The 21,533-nt window shown below is 44.6% G+C and overlaps 1 protein-coding gene across 3 annotated transcripts in view; it reads right to left on the bottom strand.

The window, feature by feature from the left end:
- Window positions 1–21,533, bottom strand: part of LOC119187654 (uncharacterized) — an 87,975-nt gene that overhangs the window by 28,564 nt on the left and 37,878 nt on the right. For all 3 annotated transcript variants that reach the window (XM_037435738.2, XM_075878454.1, XM_037435739.2), the window contains exons 6-7: window positions 12,355–12,526; window positions 3,291–3,391 (exon numbers count right to left, since the gene is read on the bottom strand). In XM_037435738.2, the coding sequence (XP_037291635.2) occupies window positions 3,291–3,391; window positions 12,355–12,526 (273 nt within the window). The remainder of the gene's footprint in view (window positions 1–3,290; window positions 3,392–12,354; window positions 12,527–21,533) is intronic.

Below are 21,533 nucleotides of genomic sequence, written 5' to 3'. Positions count from 1 at the left end.
ATGAGAAACGCCATAGTGGAGAGCTCCGAAAATTTTGACCACCTGGAGTTCTTTAACATGCGCCTAAATCTAAGCACATGGGCCTCAAGAATTTTCGCTACCTATAGCAATATACCGCCTCACTGCAACAGTGCCATCTCGCTCAGTGCGCAAGAATGAGTCGGCGGCACGTCATCCGCGACGGAACATCGCGCCGTATTTTTTTCTTGCGCGCACGACGATTGGCTTCACTGCACAGTTGTTAAACATAATTGCGGATCTATGCGCAACTTTTTCCTGTAGGGAGCATATACACTCTAGTTCGACTAACTCAACCGTCGAAACAAGCGTAATTATTGCTAATGATGCATCACATCGTGATGAAAAGTCGGGTGTTGCTATGTCCAGCCTGAATTTGGATTAGTCATATTCATTTTTCCTTTCGACTACCTGATTTCATACACGTTATTGTGGGTGAGCTTGTCGCAGTGGTACTCGCTTTACGAAAGTTGAATACGGAATTACATCGGCTGTTATAAATACAGATTTTCTGTCTCTTTGCGGTCTACTTTCTGTTGCTGTTGACTCGCACAAACGATGACTCGCACATGAAAAAAGCGTTTTGATCATTATTATTCACACATTTAAGAAAAGGTATATTAGTTTGGGTGCCAGGTCATAAATGGCTATTCCTAAACGATATTGCCGATTCTTCAGCGAAGTCATCGATAAGTGAGCCAATTTTACCGTACTTTGCACCATCCGCTTTTGTAGTGGCTGCGCGATTTCGCAGGTGTACCCAATGGAAAGCTTTGCAGGTACATCACTCACTACAGCTCGTAGATCCAAGTTAAAAAGTCTTTTACGTACTATTGGAATGAATATATCCATGCCCGTGATTCTGTCTTTTGGAGCCTCTATTTCTGAATTTGCCCGTGCGAAAGCTTGGATGTCTGTGCCAGATTATCTGAATAAAATCGAAAGATTAACAAACAAACATATGTATTGTTATACTTTTTGTCGACGTATGCAGACCTTTTTATTTATTTATTTTTGTTTGTTTTTGAGTTAGGTTTTTTGTCTTTGTTATTATCTAATACTAATGAAAAATATTTACAGTTGATTAATTTGCGTGAGCATCAAAGTTTTGTTCTAAAGTTTGTATCATTTTCATTTTATAACCTCCATTACTCTACGATAGAATAAGGCTACTCAATTATTAGCCAATCTCGCACGTGAGTCATGCATAATAGAAGGTTGAAAAGAAGAATAGTCGGTCAATGCTGCACGCACAAACGGTCTCTTGCCCGTGGAGTGGTGGACGTGTTCACTGAGAAGCAAAGCCAGGCCGGACGAACGAATTGTAATCATGCTTTGACTTTGTACTCATGAAGGCGCAGCTGAAGTGTGCTCCAAGTTTCTCCGATTAGCGAAGTTGTTTACTTTGCATTCACGAGCAGGCTTCGCAGGTTGCATTTCTAGTAACGTGGGAATTTATGAACTTAGAAAAATAAAGTTTAGTTGGCAACCAGCGCTTGTCCCCGTCGTTTCTTTATGTCTTTTCTCCACTTTCTCACGGCCCAAAGCCTCGTAGAATACCAACATGAGTGTGCTCACATCTCTCCACACAGCCGTGTGGCAAGTTGTGAGCCGCACAGAATGCCCAAGATTAGTTTGTGAGTCTAAACGCTGCTATACATTGCGATAGAGTTATATACAGTCGCCGAGAATTCACCGTAAATAAACAAAATAAAGGAAAAGAAAACAGACACTCCAATTGGTCCACGGAGATAATCCCTGATTAGAATTGGAGTTGTGTTTTAGTAAATACTCATATAAAAGTATACCCACGTGGTGAAAAAAGCAACTTTAGAAGCACGCTTTCAAACCCTAAATAAATGTATTTATAGCGTAGGACCGACAGATAACATGCCGGGCGTTCCAGAAACAAGTGTTTTCTTTTTTAGGAAAAAATGACCGAATGTTTGCTGACGCTATTGCCTTTAGCAAGTGCAATAGCGTCAGCAAACATTCAGTCATTTTTGCGAAAAAAGAAAACACTTGTTTCTGGAACACACACCAGGTTAATCTCTTTCTTTTAAACGCGTCAGTGTAGAACGAAACGCCCGAAAGGCTTTAGTGGCGTTGCTGCTATGACGGCATGTCATCTCTTGAAATTTTCACTCGCTGTATTTATTTACTCTGGTGTGTCAGTGTACTATATTTTGACGTTCCACTGCTCAAAACGAGATCGCGGCTTCAATTCCCAGTTGCTACGTTCTCGTTGTAATTGGGGTGAAAGACACATCGTGCAGAGCGTGCGCTTATACAAAAAGGGCTCCAGGAGTTCAAAACAATAATTGTGAGCTGTAAGTCAGAACCACCACCGAGACATTCATGCTTGACTCTGTGAAATGCTTTCCCAATATTACACTGTCACCGCGCCTAAACCACTGCCCGCAAGTTTCTTATTGCGGTAAATGATAGTCGTTGTGTGAATATTTAACCAGTGTGCATATTCAAAGAATAATTTCATCAACGCAGCATTTCCATGCAGTTTATTGCTATATGAAAGGTGCTATAGCAGGACATAAGAACAAATATAATGAAAGGGGCACTCATTTAACCAGTCCTGCATAGCGAAGATTGTAAATTAAGTTTGATATGATATTCATTTATAGGGTTTAACGTCCCTTAACCACCATATGATTATGAGATACGCCGTAGGGGAGGACTCCAAAAGTTTCGACCACCTGGGGTTCTTTAACGTGCACCCAAATCTGAGCACACGGGCTTACAACGTTTCCGCATCCATCGGAAATGCAGCCACTGCTGCTGGGATTCAATTCCTCAACCTGCGTTTCAGCAGCCGAGTACCTTAGCCACTAGATCACCACGGCGGGGCAAATTAAGTCTCTGAAACATAGAAAAGTGTGTATTCAGATGTTGCACTATCAACATATTGTAGCTTCAAAATTTGACGTCAAATTGATGAGCTGAACTTCATAAAACTAGAAAACAGATGTCAGCAAGTCAGTCTCTCTCCTTGATACACTGCCATTGCTACGTGATTTGTATGGGGAACGTCGAACCAGAGCCGTAACGTTGCAGCTGCGACCTTTTGTAGGTCTCGTGCTGTAATTTACAACTGTCGTGACATATTCTATTTCAATATTCGTCGCTGCAGTTTCTAGTAGCATGAAAAACGTGGTAGCGAGCATACTTTATACTGGGTGAGGTGTAATTAAAGAGCGCACATAGAGTCATGGCAAAGATGTACACACGCTTGACAGAATCAAATTATTGCTCACTTTCATTTCTACGAATGGAGCAGGCTTCCCAACGCTCTTGAAGTCATCGAGTCGTGGTATGGAAAAGGAAATGCACCCCGTCAACTCAGTCATTCCATATGCTGCAGGGAAAAGAAAACACAAGAGAAATCAATGATAAGAATTCGTCTCGCGTAGTGATCATTAAATGGGCCCATGACCATAGTTCGGGCTTGGTGAAGAAAAAAACACACATACACATTCTACAAACCTCGAGCACCGATGTGAACCCTTCAAAAATTATTGACAAATTCAAGTAAATCTGCCATCGGAGCACGAAACTGCCACTTCTTCAATTGTCCCCTGCTCACACAGAGGCCCCGTCCTCGCTTAGTTCTGTGAGTGAACCAAGAGCAACGTTTAGATGACATGCACTTTTTCCTCAGGGGGGCCGCCATTTATACCGGCACCATGTTCTGAAGTCTGCTAAGAATACACATTAGTGCACACTAGAGTCACGCTAGGATAAAGCGATCATGTTTCGTCTGATATTGATTGTATTCGCTAGTTACTTGGAAAAGAGTTTCAACACCAGGGCCTAAAAATCTGCGCATTTATGCACAGACTTTTTATACACATTTAACATCAAGTGGTCAGAAAGTGAAGATGCGCGATTGGCAAGTGCAGTATAGTAATCAACCTAAATGGCAGAGCATATTTTAAATAAGGAGCATTTATTGGTCGCACGACGTCACGCTTCGGCGTCGGTGGCTGTGCCGTACACACCCCCATTGTGCATGCTCGCTTCTCGTGCCTTCCCAGAATGACACGCACAAAACTTTCGCTTCCCTCCCCGTCCCTCGCCTCGCAAGGCCAACGCAGGCAGCGTCCCACGTTACTAGAATAAACTCAGTTTGAAAGCTCCGTTGAAGAAGCGGGACGGGTGGTGCTCACGAGAACTAGCAGTCCGATTTTGCTGCCGCGGTCCAGGGCGCGCGTGTTGTGATGATCGGCGGCGGCGATGGTAAGCGATTACCACAAATGGTGCGCTGTATTCACACGTCACTTCTCGGGCTGTTCTATACACGGCGCAGTTCCTTGCATGGAAACGCGTTCGTCATGCATGAAGCGTAGAAAGGAGGAGGACATTTATCTAAAGTGAGGTGCGCTGACTTGCTTTGCGCCGGGCTCCAACAGCGACAACCGCAACGACTTCACTTCACGCAACTTGTTCGATTGTTATTTATTTTTTTCTTTGTAAACATGCTTACACGGTGGCAGGCGCCAAGATAAAATCTGCTATAAGCCGCTTGAAAAGCTCATATATGTAGCCCCTTGTCTCTTTCGCCCTGTGGTGACGGATCAGCAGATGGACGATCGTAAGGAAATTTCCTCTCTAGCCTAGCACGTTGTCCGAGAGTTCGTATTGTTGTGCAAATGAAAATTATCATTCCATTATTATTAATATTATTATTATTATTATTATTATTATTATTATTATTATTATTATTATTATTATTATTATTATTATTATTATTATTATTATTATTATTATTATTATTATTATTATTATTATAACATGCGCCAGCAATTGGTGAATATGGTCGAGGTTATACCATTGAGTATTATGTATATACTGTGTGAAACAAATACCCAACAGTTACAAACTTATGGATTACAAAATTTGGACGGCGCTTGAGCTTCGCCTTCAAGAGTAGACCCTGTGTGAATCATCTTCTCACAAACAAGCCTAGCTTCGGTCTAGGTGTATACCTCGACCATGCCGTGAGAGAACTAATGACTGTGCGAGCAACACTGGGTTTTTCTATCTATCATGCAATGTCTATTGAAAGTACAACTGTTAAGTGCCAATAACGCCAATCCGTGAAGGGCCCTCTACGCGCGCGTAAGGTGCAACTAGCGAACATATGTTTGAGTGCTCTGTAATAGCTGGGCCTTTCAACCATCCACTCGTGGCTCATTTTGAATGTTTTAACACCCAGCGCAATTCTACGCTTCTACCACTATATATTCCGTGCGTTGAAAAGATTCATTCTACTACAAGAACGAAAAAAATGAGCGCATTAGGCCTCGCTTTTTTTTTTAGTTAGGCACAATATCAATCAGAACTTTTATTACATGGGATTCATACTGCTCTTTTTTTTGTTCGAAACAGTTTCGACCATTGCCGGGCCTCAATGCTTGAACACCTAATTGCCACACACAGAACCATGGTTCGATTCGTACTCGTATAGAAGTTCCTTATTATTTGTTTTTGTGGCTGGTGCCTTGATTTCGATCGCGATAGCAATTATATGGGCACTCTCAGCTGGATTTTGCCGCCAGCGTCGGTGTCGACGTGGCCGTCACCTCACCATCACTCACCGTATATGTATACGTATCTATATATATATGAAAATGCAAGAAAGAAAAGAATCCAGAAAAAACTCAGGTGTGCCGAATCGAACTTGGGACCTCTGAACCGTGATTGCGAGGCGTTAATCACTGAGCCACCGAGGAGAGCGTCCTTCAACGGGCAAGCTATCTATATCTACCACTTACCAATGCTCGTGGGCCTCCCGGAAGGGGGGGGGGACTATCATGTTATTAGCATTATCAGCAAGATGGCGCAGTGAGTGCGCATAGCAACATCTTCACGACGGGGCGGCCGCACTTTCATCTCCCACGCGCACTTTGCCCCGCAAATAGCAGAAGGTCGACGTTCCCTCGCACGCCCTTATCTCACTGTAGGAATGATCACACGTCTTGGCTGGCGTTCGGCTTTTACTAGAACGATTCTGTCTTAGTTACCGGGCACACAAAGGTCACTGCAATCGTTGCACTATCTACGTTTGCGAAAAAAGTGTGCATTTCAGACACAGTGAAGTAACAACTGAGACGCTTATTCGCGTCCACCTGTACCTGAGAGTACGTTTCGTGCATAATTTGTGCGTGAGAAACACAGGGCATGTTTTGATCTGCTGGCCATTCTGCGTGTCACCTTCCAATTTGTTGCTATCACGTTCATTGCTTTGCCTTTGCGGCAAAGCTGTGACTTCTTTTTGTGACGAACAAGACGTTTCCTCGCTCACAACCAGAGATGCCGAGATCGGAATTTCTGCCAAACGAGCTCTTTAACTCTATCACGTTCAAATAACAAACAGTGCATAAATATTACAAATATAAACTTAAGTGAAGAGACAGACGTTTATCCGACGACGCAATTCGAGCTCATGGTCAAGGCATACACTGAAAGATAGTTGTTACTTTCAACAAAAATACCCCAGGATTGTGACTGGAACGGTGAAACAAGTTGAGACTGTTTTACTATAGCCAAATTTAAAAATCCGGCTTGGTGAAGTCATTCATTTGCATGTCATATTTTGTTCTTGAGTGGGGTATAAACCAAATAATGTTGTTCATGACAAACTTCCAAAGAAATCTGATGAAATCGAAAAGGTGGAAGCAAGCTTTGCGTCGCAAATGATAGAAAGCTCGCTGCCAAAAACAAGGTCTATGACGTTCAATGTGAGAATGACGGCATCGTAACTCACTACTGTCATGTTTCTCCGGAGAAGAAGTTTTGATCTCACACGGAAAGAGGGAGCTCGTGCCCTGTACGCTTCCGCGCTTGTTCCCACCAACTCAACCCATATATTGAAGCTAAAATGTTCACAACCAAGGCGCCAATCCTCCCCAAAATGCATGGCACTCCTCGAATGCCCACTTCCTAGTTTAGAGGAGCCGCCAAAAATGTAACAGGAAAATGAAAGGCACGCGACGAACAACAATCTCGACACTTCGAGAGTTGCATCACAGTAACATTCGTTCAAATGTCATCTGTCGCGCTGTCTTCTAAGTAGTAAATGATTTTGCTTTATATATACTTTCCTTATGAACCAAAGCAATCGTATGTAAGTGGTTATCTTTTGCCAGCTACCATGTTTTTGTTACTTTTGCCTCATATAACAGCAGCATATATTTTTCTCAGTCACAGCTATATCATTTCTTAACTTTATAGCAGGTAGCGGGGTGTGGCACATGACGGTGTCACTTCTTCCCGGTGCAGCGTAGTCCATAGTTAACATACACTGTGAGTGTACTACATCCGTGGGTACGTTCGCAGAAAAATAGAATAAGTAAAAACACGCAAAGAGTGCCTTGCATCTCTGATTCCTGAGGCAACCGTACCCAAACCCCAAAAGTTCACTCACTCAAATGAGGTGTTTTCAAGAAAGCTGCTTACATCATCCCTTACGTGGCCTTCTTTTTACAATAAAACAATTTAGAAACCTGTCAAGAGGCATTTCATGAAAGCCCCATAGCTGGTGGCGTCTTTTGTTTTGTTCTTGAAAAGTTAGAGCCATTTCCACTGCATCTTTGTGTTATACCACTCACGATGAGAACGCGATGGCTAGAGTAGTAATGTTTCATATTGTGATGAGAATGTCCTTTCTTTTTCTTTTTGCAAAAAAAAACCTAAGAAGAGAGTTTTGAAAACGTGAAAAATGCGAGAAAGAAGGTCCAGTTGCAGTAACAGTTTTTAGCAGTATGTTTTCGATTGATAGCCATCATCAAGACTGGTCTGGTGAACAGTGTGAAGCATGGGTACTGTTTTTTGTTTTGAGAATGTCTTTTTGTAACTAGTAAAAAATATTAGTACTGTTTTTCTAGAACATTTTTGCATTCCAGTAAGTCAACGCCTTTGAGGCTTTTAGATACGTTTTGGGCCATTTCTTGTCTTGGCAAGACGGCTCTGGTTAGAATGGTAGTAGTCGTTATAAAAACTACGGTGAAAATGCTCATTCACCTAGAACCTAACGTACTTTGAGGTTAAACGCAATGCATACAGATGAATTATGGGCAGGACCTAGATTTTTAGCCAACTGGCAATGGGCAACGCATCCGAGCCAATTTATACAGGCGACTTTGAACGTATCCACATAGGCAGTCCACAAATGCAATACGATAATGTCGACTGCAAACACGATAAATAGTTAAGTTTCATAATAGTACAACAAGAAAGTCGCCGTGCGCAACAGCGAGCGCGGTGAACCACCGGGGTCCGTCGTCGTAGCAGATGATGCGCCGAGAGTAGCGCAAAATCTGACTGCAGCGCTGCTAGTTCGCCGACCGCCGTTCGGCCCATACTCCTCCGCTGGCGGAAATACGGAGCTTTGAAACTGATTTTATTTTAGTAAAGTTGGGCAGCGTCTGCTAGTAAAAACAAAACGACTGCTCCAGCTACCCAACCATTCACTGACCACCCCATCTGTGTAGGAACAGGATCGCACGTTTGGAATCCAGTCAAAGGCGCATTTACTTGTCCTTCGCTTGGCGTTGAGGGCAACGCTTCTCGTTCATTCAAGAAATAGCAATAGTTAAGATGAAATAAGTGTGAGACATTCTCAAACCATACCCAATCACGCAACATTCACGCAATACCCCCACCACTCTGCGACGCACTTGAGTTCCCACAATAAGAAAATGCTGGCGGCATTTTTTCCTTCTTGAATGCTGAAGAGAAGCTGAGACAAACGGTGGGCATTGAACATCGCGCAATTGGCACTAGTTCATTAAATTTGGTCGCGTCACTTTCTACTTTTTCTACATAGAAATTTAGCTGATACAACATTTGTAGAAAGCCGGCACTTCTATGCTTTTAAACGCTTTTTCTATTACTTTGGTCTTTCATGAATTTGTCTGCTCGGGCATCTAATTTGTCTGCTCAGACATACTGCTACGACCAACAACAGGATTGACAGCCATTCTCTATTAAAAATATTTTTAGTGTTAGACTTTCCTTTTGGGCACAAGGTGCATTTACTTTTTCAGGAATAAGCCGCTCAGGTTCTGAAAACACAGAGCAGTTGGCACCAAGTTCACGAATGACATTTATATTGCGCAAAGCTTTTTACTTTTTGATTTGCCACCCAATGGCACGCCATTTTACCGCCTCAATTATCAATTCGTGTCATATCATAATATCGACAAACGTAATAAAAAGCCCGAAAACCTGTTTCTACTAATTCACATTAGGACAAAACAAGCTTCATATTTCATTACTCTCACTCTTTTTGGTACTTCACCTACAGAATTTACAGTCTTAGTTGTACTTCGAATCACGGGAAAGCATCTAAGAAATAAAGTAAAGAAGTCGGGCCACCAAATTTCGAGGCTATCCCAAGCCTGTTGGTTTCCTCTGTATGCAAGAGCTCTCCAAACGAAATATAAGACACAAAAAACGCGTAGAATACATTTTAATTCACTTCTTAAGGTGTAGTTGAATGCTCACTATCGGGATTTATGCCCTTCGCTTGCGCAACAGCACTGGCGTTTCAGATAGCAGAATGAACAGCGGTCGTCGTGATGTCACACCGGAGATGTAGTGACCTGAGTGACCCTCGCCATCTCCAAAACGAGCGTACCAAACGTACCAGCAAAGCATCGGTTGCTGTATTCATCATCATAATAATCATCATCATCATCATCATCGTCATGTCGTCATCACCATCATCATCATCAGCAGCAGCAGCCTGACTACGTCCACAGCAGGACAAAGGCCTCTCCTATGTTCCGCCAGTAAACTCGGTCATGTGCTTCCTGCTGTTAATTTATACCCGCAAACTTCTTAATCTCATCTGACCACCTAACCTTCTGTCTCTCCCTGACCCGCTTGCCTTCTCTAGAAATCCAGTTAGTTACCTTTAATCACCAGCGGTTACCCTTTCTACGTGCAACATGCCCAGCCCATGTCCATTTCCTCTTCTTGATTTCAGCTATGATATCCTTAACCCCCGTTTGTTCCCAAATCCACTCCACTCTCTTCTTGTCTCTTAAGCTTACATCTACCATTTTTCTTTTCATTGCTCGCTGCGTCGTCCTCAATTTAAGCTGAACCCTCTTTGTAAATTTCCAAGTTTCTGCTCTGTTGCTGTATTGCTTGCCGAGTTTCGATCGCTTCTTGGCTAAGTGCTACGCATAGAAACCTGTGAAGGCATTCAGCATGCTCGAGTGCTGAAAGCATCCGATGGGTTGCCTGTGTAGTGACAATACCTGCACACTATTGTCTGCTAGATTTTTGTCCGAGCAGATTCGGTGAACCAGTAAGCTTTCACAAGTTTCTCCGAGACTAACAACGGTGAAACGCCTGGACAGACTCCGCTCTTTGGCGAATACCCGGCTATGACCCTTTTGTTAAAGAGCTGTGTTGTACAACGGATGGCTACGCATGTTGCGAACAAGGAGAGAACTCGCATGCCTGCTGTTACGAGTGTGCTGGCGTCCCTGGCAGAAACGCTGTGTGCGTCCGTCAAGGAAACTGGGTGCTGTCGAAGAGACACTCCACACGTCTTTCACGGACAACGAAGCCGTCTATCATGCAGAGACGTCGCGTACGTCCCACAGCGGGGCTTCCCCTCCTCCTTCAGCGCCTCGGCGCCTATAAAAAGCCCGCGCATCTAGCGTCGGGCTGCTTCTTCATTCATGTTTTGTACATACACTGTATATATAAACACTTTGTTTTCTTCTGGCTGACTTTTGCCTTGCCACTGCCTCGATGCTAATGCAGCTGGTCACGGCGACTGTCAGAGCGTTTCTTACGTGTATGTTAGAGCAGACGAAACTCAACACAGTGTGCGTCACAGCCTTGTGTGGTCGCGTGACTAAGCCACCTTTGCATCGACGTCATTGTCCAACTTAGCGCCGTTAAACCGAAACCAAAAATGGTCCACATAAATGAAACAAGACTAAAATATTTAGCGAAAATACATAAATCTTGCTGCGTGTATCGTGTTTCCTGTAGCTGAAGGAAACGCTTACAGAAAAGAACACGCATGCCACAAATTTGGTGGCACCACCCCATATCAACCACACGTTTGCCCACTCCACACGTTACAGAGCAATTTGTCCATTTTCATAGGGCTATTAAATTGAGCAATTCTAAAAGCAGCGCGAATGCAATTAATATTGGCAAAATTTTAAGTTTTTCTAAAGCTAAAAAACCTACTTGCAAATTAATGAAAATTTGTACGCATTAACACCCAGAAATTCACAATGCGTTGCGGATAATTTTACACACCTGAGATAATTTTACAAGTAGTGCGGATAATTTTACACACCTGAGGTACTTCAAAGCGACCCTCATTCTTAGTCTTAGAAATGCTTAGGAAACAGTGAAATGCTCACCAGAAATAAATTAAGAAAATAGTTGTGTTGAAAAGACCTAGTACAAGCGGAGATACCACGGGCGCAGTGTTTTTCAATATCCTATAATAAATCAATGTCCTCTGTTCCAATCGAGCAATGTTCGACCGCCTACGACTTTTTGCTATGGCATGAGCGTGGCAGATGGTGCTGCACACACGTACAATCTCTTGTAAACGCGTGCTTCTGATACCGATTCAAAACGCACATCCTCGACCATGTGGTACCGTACGAAAGAGTACATTGTTTTGATTAATCTGACTGGTTCCTGCTTATAACAAGCAAATATCAGATCCTAAATGATATTTCACTTGGTGCTTCTGTTTCTAAGTAGAACGTCAGACAGAAGTCCACATTACCCTTTTCTTGTAAGCTCCGCGTGTCGCGTACAAAAGCAAAATTTGGCCACAATGTTCGCGGCTGCTTTCTCCATCTCCGGAATTTCCTCTTTGAGCCCACAGTGTGGCTCATAGCTTCATTCACGTACAGCTAAAGCAAGAAACACACGTTTTCTTTTTTATGTCCTTCTTTTTCAAGGGTTTTGTTTTATTTATTTATTTATTTATTTATTTATTTATTTATTTATTTATTTATTTATTTATTTATTTATGCTGGCCATCCTGAATGAGCAGCTATTGCTGTTACTGAGATACTACGGCTCGCATCATTCTGTCTACGACATGAGTGCTTTATTTCTCCGGCTCCACTCGGAGTAAAAGAGTTTACCTGTTGAACGGCAAGTTTCCATCGGTTTTTCTTGTTTAATTCTTTTTCTTTTTTATGTTTCCTGCTGTTGTTGCTATTATTCGATAGTCGTGATCACACCACACTTTAGTTTGGCACAGCGCGTCCGTTTAAACAACACTGGTTCTTTAAAAAAAGCAGAATGCTGTCGACATACCCTGTATGATTCCCTTCAGTCGTAGCTTCTTGGTTATGTTTTGCAATAGCATGCTCGTCACAACGTTTCCTGCAATGATCACTTTCGTAAGGCTCCTTGTGTCCGACTGGCTTAAGAGTGGGTAGGCGAGTAGCTTTTGTGTGAACGTTGGGTACAGCAAAATTGTTGTTGCCTGCACGCAAATCAAACAATAAAAATACAAGGTAAAAATATCTTTAGCTTGCCTTAGTTGCGCACTTGTGTATTGTTACTTGTGCTAAACCTTGCCACGCAACGATTCTAGCATACTTATTTGACAAGTATTAAAGATCAGTTGAGGGCTGATGGCGATCGTTAAAAAAATATGACAAAATGGATTTATATTTAGAACGATCAAATCGAGTACACACAATAGGTCGAAATAAATGGCATGGTTTCTCGCACCTTTCCTACCAGAGGCCACAGGCATCAGTAGACGTTTATCTTTTAAGTGCTGCGCTCCCGACGAGAATAGACTGTGAAATATGCGTCTCTCTCTGGAGCGCCCGTATTCTCTTATTCTAGGGTTTTGCGACTCTGAATCAAGAAATTTGATGCCAGCCTTGCTTCATTTAACAATCCTATAGTTTGCCATCACACTCATTGCTTGGCCCTTGCAGTGAATTTGTGATTTTTTATTCTTCCTGTATCCTTCTCTTGTTCACCTGCTTTTCCGTACGGCAAAAAGTTCGCAGTGGTGGTTTGGACCAGAAGGGCTCGACTTCGAACTGTGCCACGGTATGCACAACAAACCCGCAGTTAGCCGAACAGGCGACCATCGCACTCGCTCTGCTAAATGGTCGGTGCAAAGAGGTGTACAGCGACTCATAAGCTGCAGTCAGAACCTTTACAAAAGGGCCGCATATCAACACAGGCCGCCAGGGTCTTGAACAGCTCCGCCAGCGATGGGAGTGTTCTTCACATCGTATAGTGGTTCCCCGCGCATGTCGGATCCGTAAGCGGCATTGCACTGAACCCGAACGAGTTGACCCACAGAGCAGCACGCGCACTCACCGACCTCACTGCTTTCGACCTGGGTGGCATTTCCCACACCGACAACGCGGAACATAAAAGACTCGAAGTACTACTACATGGCGAGACGGGCTTCCTCGATGCTACATACAAAACTCAATAGAGCTCAGGTCGTCTTGTTTCTCTTACTTCCAACCTATTCCAAACCATCATTAGCGTACCTAAATTATATTTATCCGCTAAAATTCTCTGACACCACTTGCGGGCAGACCGCTACATTAGCGCACATTCTTTGCGAGTGTGGGTCACTTGGACCGACTTACAGCAAGGCCGAGTGGGATGCGAGCCCAAACCTTCAGCCCCATATCCTGGTGGTCCAGTGCGCCCGCGATAGGGCCGTCAAGCTAGACCAGCCGATCTCCACGTGGGAGTAGCCGGGTGGCGTGTTTTAACCTCTACGTCTGCACTTGACCCAAATATAGTTGTTCTCACTCACTTCCTCACTCACGTGACAGGTCTAGACGAATCTTCAAACGTCCATGACGACGACAACTAAGTTGCTTTAGTAGGTTGGTTGGTTGGTGTATGTGGTTTAACGTTGTAAAGAGACTCGAGATAAGAAAAATATTATATAGCGGGCTCCCGATCATTCCCAGCTAATCAAGCTATGCAATGCTAAGTGGTGGTGGTGGTGGTGGTGTTGCAGCAGGCGGGGTTAGCGTGGCCTGCATGGCCGGCAATTGTTCCGCCTGAGCATCTCCTGAATTTGGAAAATGTCACCACGTGTCAGTCAGCCCAGTGTCTCGCAGGAAGACCAACAAAGTTCGTTGCACGTTCCTCCTAGTTGCCACGGGTTCTTCAGGAAAGATGATGTCATCAACTGTCCGGTGCCTATGACAGCCTTTTCGCAAGGTGCGGATCATCGCTGCTCTTTGCGCATCAAACTGTGGGCAAAGCCAAATGAAATGTTCAATATCCCCGATGCAACCACAGAAGGCATAGAACGGGGAAGCGTTTCTCCCAGTCTTGAATGACCAGGCCGGGGTGTATGCGGAGCCGGTTCTAATGCGGTACAACAGCGTCGCTTCTTCACGAGAAAGTCCATGAATTACACATACTTGGTGTGGAAACTTGTAGATCGCCTTGAAATGATTGCGTATCACATCTTTGTTGTTCTGGTAAGTCTTGGGAGTTCTTACTTTTGGAAACGATGTACGTGCTTCGCATGCAAGGGCATCAGCCTTTTCATTGCCCTCAATGCCAACGTGGGATGGGATCCACTGGAACATTATAATAAAACTCTTGCCATTTAGGTGTTGTATTAGTGCCAGAGATTGCCTGGTGAACTTTTCTTGAGGTAGGCCACGATGCAGTCTTTGTAGCGCCGATTTGGAGTCCGTCAGCACTACAACATCTCGTGCAGAAAAGGATCGCAGTTTTCGCAAAGCCACCGTAATTGCAGCGCTTTCTACCGTTGTGGACGAAACCACGCGATCCAGGTGGCCCGACCATGACACGCCCAGGCTGGATATGCAAAAAGCCGCTGCGCAGCTATCCGTCTGTGTGCACACTGATCCGTCGGTGTACACTTGTAGGTGGCCGCGGTACATGGTGCTCAAGTGATCCAGCGCAAGAAATTTTGCTTCCGCGGCTGGAATGGTGCGCTTCGCTGGTAGATTGGGTACGCTGTAGTTGCACGCAACATCCACAAAAGACCATGGCGGGTCCATAGGGCATCGTTTAGGCAGTTTCAAGCCTAAATATTGAAATGTGTTTAGTGCCGCGTTGAAATGTGAGCCAGTTCTTGCTCTTAGCCGCCAGAGAAGCGCCGTGCCTGCGAAGGACTCACCCAGTCTTGACAGCTGCGTCAATAAGGCCTGAGACGCCAAAAGGCGGAGCGGAAGAGACTCGGCTTCATTGGTGACCTTCGTGTTTGAAGCCACCTGAGGGACTCCCATCGCAAAGCGAAGACCCTTTCTGTGCACTGCCTCTAGGCTTTCGAACTGGCTTGGTGATGGTGATATCAGGGGCAGCTGATAAAGAATGCGGCTTGTTATAAGCGCATCATTCAATTTAAGCATGGGCATAGGATTGTTACCCCAACGGACCCCTGCCATGCGACGAAGAGTGTTGATCCTTTGCACTGATGCAGAGACTATACCATCAACCGCACGTCGCCATAATAGCTTGTTGTCGATGGTAATGCCCAGGAAACGGACACTTGTTGCACAACGAATTGAGTGGCCTCGAATATTCAGCGACAGACGTGTTGACTTCCGTCGCGCTCCCGGGAAGAGCATGAAGGCCGACTTTTCCGCTGATAAAAATAGGCCAAGTGTCAACAGGTGACGCTCAATGATTGAAATAGCGCTCTGTGCTATCCGGGCCAAACGTTTGTGCTGGTACCCTGAGATCCAAATGCAGATGTCATCGGCGTAGATGGATATTTTAACGGCTTTCAGAGCTGAGTGCAGAGTGTCGGGAAGCCTGGCCATGGCAGCGTTAAAAAGCAAGGGAGATAGAACACTTCCTTGTGGGACGCCGAGGGAAACGCGTCTTTCTTCGCTCGTTACATTTCCAAGCTTAACACGGACACAGCGGTCTCTGAGAAATTCATGTACGAACCGAAGAGCATTTCCCGACACCCCCATCGCTTGGAGCCCGTTCACGATGCCTGCCTGAAGCACACAATCATATGCCTTGGCAACGTCCATGAGGACGGCGAGTGTCGAGAGTCCGCTGGCGCGGTGGTGTTCGATATGGCTTAATAGGTCCAAAACACTGTCCTGGGCACTGAGTCGTGGGCGAAATCCGGTCATACACGGTGGCTATCGTCTTCCTTGTTCAAGGTACCAAGTTAATCTTGTACATATTAATCTTTCCATCAACTTAGATACGCATGATGTAAGAGATACCGGTCGATATGACGCGAGGCTCGCAGGATCCTTTCCGGACTTAAGGACTGGCACCACCCATGCTGTCTTCCAAACAAATGGGATCTCTCCCGTGCTCCAGACATGATTAAATATGTCCAAAAGGGCCCTTCTTCGCTCATATGGTAGATTTGTCAGCATTTGATCGCTGATCAAATCGGGACCCACGGCACAGTGTCTTCTTAATTTGCTAAGTGCCATATCCAGCTCTCGGAAGGTGAATGGCGTATCCATTGTGTAAAAAAACTGGGGTGACAGAGTAATCGCCGCTCCTGCTGGTCTACCAGATGTGTACACGTCTGCGAAATCCTCTGCAAGGGTTTGCAAATCTATCCCTTGTTTCAAAGCGAGTGATTCGAATGGCCTGTGTGTTCGGATCTTCCCAGAAAGACTATTTATTACTGCCCATATCTTTGTCAAGGGCGTAAATGTTTATAAACTCTCACAGAAAGCGGCCCATTGATTTCGTCGTAATTTTTTTGTATGGCGACGAATCGCAGCGTTTATCCTGTTATATTCGGTTTTCGCAGACGGATTTCCTTTTGTTCTCATTATTTTCCGCTCCGCTCGTCTACGTGCTGCGCAGAGGTTCTTCAATTTCAAGTCAGGAGCAGGAAAATGGTCGGGCAGTTTCAGCAATGAAGTTGCTGATCGCTTGCTTTGCAACATATCTGCGAACAGCTCACCAGTGGATTTGTCCAACACTTCTCTGTAGGTGTCCCAGCGTGTTACATTGCAGAATTGTCGACCAGCAGTTCGAAATCCTAGGATATTGGTGAAGATGGGGAAATGGTCGTTGCCCATCTTGGCTGGAGCCGTGGTCGATGATACCAGAAGGTCCGTGGAGTGAAGTACAAGGTCTATTGCACTCCATGAATCTGGTGGCCTGAAAATTGTAGGTTTACCATCATTCGCCACACATAAGTCGGCAGCATCTGCAGCTGCTAGAAGTTCCTTGCCTCGAAAATCTACACTCTTATCTCCCCAGAGTGAATGGTGTGCGTTAAAATCACCACAGATTATTCGAGGAGCGGGACATCGAGTGCAGAGGTCTTTTAGGAAAGTCTCCATAGAGACCTTTTTTCCTGGGCTTATGTACACCGATACCACACTCAGTTTTCGGTTTCCCAGGCACACTTGCACAGCAGCGACTTCCAGTGAGTTGGAACAGAGGTCTTGCACTGGTAAGGTGACGTGAGGTATTTCCCGCCTTATGTATATCATTGCGCTTCCATTTGCAAACGACGTTATGCTCGGGTTGCCATGTCGAGTGTACCCCGGAAAAGTCCTTGCATTCGGTAGACCGGCTTCGGAGAGGGCTAGAATTGGTATTGTAATGTCGCGCAGGAAAAGGTTGAGTTCGCACAGGCGTTTTAGAAGGCCGGCACAGTTCCATTGCATTATTAAGGGCACTTTTGAAGGACGAAATAGACCAGGTGGGCGAGACAGTGCCATTATTCTACTGTGTGTTTGTGGAAGCAGAGCAAAGTAACACTGACTCTAGAGCCAGGACTGCTTCCAACATATCCTTCGTTGAACTCGCAGGCATCTTAGCGACGTGTGAACGTAGTGCTGTGAACAGAGCGCGAATAACGTGCTCGAGGTTTTCTTGCTGTTGGCTTCCAGATGGTACTTGAGATGGGCTCAGTGCATCAACGTAGGTGCGCTTGGCGGACTCTTTCGTGATACATTTCTCACCAGCGTTGAGCACTTGCGTTGACTCAGTACTAGCTCTTGTCGGATTTAGGCGCGGAAAATTTCCTGCGTACTCGTTATCCGAACCGCCATGTTGTGGCGCGCCGGACGTCTTCTTTGTGAGCGATGGTTCGTTCACAGTCTTCGGGCCGAGGACAAACGTCTTATTTCTTCGCTGCGCAGCTGTTCGTGCTGGACATCGGCCGTAGCTAGCTGGGTGGTCGCCGCCACAGTTTGCACACACAAGTTTTTCTTTACTTGTACCAGCTTAAAGTCATGAAGCCCCCCACAGCGCTTACACCTTTGTTTCCCACCACAGTGCTTAGCAACATGTCCAAAACGCTGACATTTAAAACAGCGTGGTGTCGTCTCCACGTAGTCTACCAGCTCGTGTCTGGTGAAGCCAAGGTTGATCTTCTCTGGACGTTCCGAATTGGGAGTGAATGTGAGAACTACAGAATCAGTGCGCCTTGATTCCCATTCGGTGGATGAGGTTTGGACTCGTCGTATGATTCTTCTTGCGTGGTATACTCCCTGAGGTCTCAGGTAGGTTAACAGCTCTTCGTCCGAGTACCATCTTGGGACCCCTTTTATAATGCAGGTATTTTTCATGTAGCTGTGTGGTACACGGGCAGATATGGCAAGGCCGCAGATAGTATTGGTCTCTAGAAGCATATTAGCTTGATGTTCTGTCTCTATATCCAGGAGCAGGGCTCCCTGTGCTGTGAAACGGCTCTTAACTGGGGCTCCACCGAGAATCGTTTCAATTTCCGAGTATAGGTGAATAGGATTCACTTGCCTCAAGTTAGCTCCTTCGGATGTTGGAGCAATTAACACAGGAATCCCCACCGTCCTGTCTTTGCGATGTCGCACAAGGCGGAAACCACCCTCATCCATGTCTTGATCTGTGAGGTTCGCCCCGCTGTGGTCCCCGACGACAGTTGATTCGTCCTCTTATTCAACGCTGTGGTGTCGCTTGCAGTCAGGTATGCTTGCGCAAACCTACTGGTGCTTCCGACCTGGTGTCACACCTTGGGAGGTCATGGCGGCGCTCTCCCTGATGCTTGTTTCGTTTCTTCTAGCACCTTTCGACGCGGCGGGCTGCGCAGCACCCGTCGGTCGCCGATACGGCAGGTACCTTTTCGAGTCGTCCGACGTCTTGAGCAGTGCTGAGCCGTAATATAAACAAAAAAACGATAAAAGCAGACAGAGCTACTTAGCCAAGCAGCAACAGCTTCGTCGTCTTCTTCCTCCCCCCTGCAATGCTAAGACTGAGGTAAATAGGCAATGCTAAGACTGAGGTAAATAGGCTATATTGTAATAAGGCCATGCTATCGAAATCACGCAAAACTTGAACCATGCTAATTAACGTGGTGTTAATTCTGAGTACGCTAGGTTAAGTCATAATAATTGAATATTCGTAAAGGATATTATGTTAATTATATTAATGGTAATTAGGTTTATGGTAATTAGTTTTATAATGATAAATAGCTTCCTAATTGCACCCGAGAATATTACTGCACTTTTAATAAAACTCACAAATTAAGAAAAAACTTTTCAATAGCATGCTTATTATTCCTGCCTAATTAGTGTAATATAAAATACCACCAAGCTGATTCCTTCTTGATTTCGAAGTAAAGCGAGCACACTGAAATAATTGTAATATTAACAAAAAAATTGGCGGATCCCACGTACAGTGCGAATCGGTGATAGTCGAAGCACGAATGAGAAAGCTTGATAAGTCACTTCAAATCACCACAACTTTACGAAGCGCACAGATGTAGTACCCAGTAAACTGTATAAGATGCAAGCATGTTGTTTATAGTCGCGTAACAACAGCACCACTAAAGTTTCCAATAGCAGCCCCAGCAGTGGTAGGTATGCAAATTATGCCATACAGCCGTCAGCACCTTTAACAAGAATGCTCCGCCGCATGTCCTGCAGCAGTTTGATTGACGCTGACACCATGTACGTTAGGGTTCTGTTGCCAATATGCTAACCATAGATGCCAATATACTATTCAAGCCTACCGAGGTATTATTTCGGCAAAAGGGCCCGGCACTTCAACGGCTAGCATCAATCAAACTAACTCTGGCCATGCATCGAAGTGTTCATGCTTAAGGTGCTGATGGCTGTACATGACTTCCATGTGATGACTATCATGCTTGCACCTTGTATTTGGTTTCGTCGTCCATTGATGTCCCCTAATACCGAATCTGGTATATGGGAACCTAGCGAAACGCTACGAGCGTGCTATGAGCGTAGCATGTGGACTTGTTTTATAAGACACGAATATCATGCTTATAATGTTTGGACGTGTCACTTACCTTTGTCGTGTATTCACGTCACATACCAAATTTGGTATATATAAAGATATTAAAACGGCCGTGAGCTAATCATGAGCGTGGTACATAGTCAATTCCTACATGACACGAATGTCATGAATATCATGTTTGCACCAGTCGTATACCTTTTTCATCCATTTACGACCCGTAACACCAAATCTGGTATATGTGAAGCTAGCGAAACGGCCGAAAGCTCACTATGAGCGTAGCATGCAGTTATGTTTTACATGACACGTATGCCATGATCGTCATGTTAGGACGTGTCATTTCCTTCGTCGTCCGTTCCCGTCACGTAATACCAAATTCGGTATATGTGAAACTAGCAAAGCCGTCGCGAGCGCATCATGAGCGCGTCGCAAGCGGGCATGTTCTTCCATAACACGCATGTCACGATCGTCATGTTTGCACCAGTCATATACCTTCGTCATCTATTCACGTCACATAATACTAAACATGGTATATGTGAAGCTAGCAAAACGGCCGCAAGCACGCTATGAGCGTAGCATTTAGTCATGTTTTACAAGACACGCATATCATGACTAGCATGTTTGGGCGTGTCATTTACCTTCGTCGTCTATTTACGTCACGAGATATGAAATTTTGTAATGTGGAGCTAGAGAAACGGCCACAAGTGTGCTCTGAGCGTAATATGTAGTGTTGTTCTTACATAACACGCATGTCATGATTTGCGTGTTTGAACCAGTCACATACCTTCGTCATCCATTCACGCCACGTAATAGCAAATTAGGTATATGCGTTGTTAGCGAATTGACCACGAGCGCACCATGAGCCTAAGGTGTGTAGCTATGACTTATATGTCATGATTTCCGCATTTGGGTTGGCGACTTATGTTCACCATGCAGTCACGTCAAACCATACTAATTTTTGCAATATGTCATGTGAACAAAACCACCGCAAAAGCAGCAAGACTAATATATGTAAACCATGACATTCATGACATACATGTCATGATTTTCATGCTATGACTAATCACTTATGCTCGTGATGCAGTGATGTTATGCCATAAAAATTTTGGTATAGATCCCATAATTGAAAAATCCAGGAGAGCTAAAAGTCGTAGGCAGCTAGATAGATAGATAGATAGATAGATAGATAGATAGATAGATAGATAGATAGATAGATAGATAGATAGATAGATAGATAGATAGATAGATAGATAGATAGATAGATAGATAGATAGATAGATAGATAGATA

The sequence above is a fragment of the Rhipicephalus microplus genome, chromosome X (assembly GCF_043290135.1).
Source record: "Rhipicephalus microplus isolate Deutch F79 chromosome X, USDA_Rmic, whole genome shotgun sequence".
NCBI classification, from domain to species: domain Eukaryota; kingdom Metazoa; phylum Arthropoda; class Arachnida; order Ixodida; family Ixodidae; genus Rhipicephalus; species Rhipicephalus microplus.
This window is presented reverse-complemented; position numbering and strand designations above follow the sequence as displayed.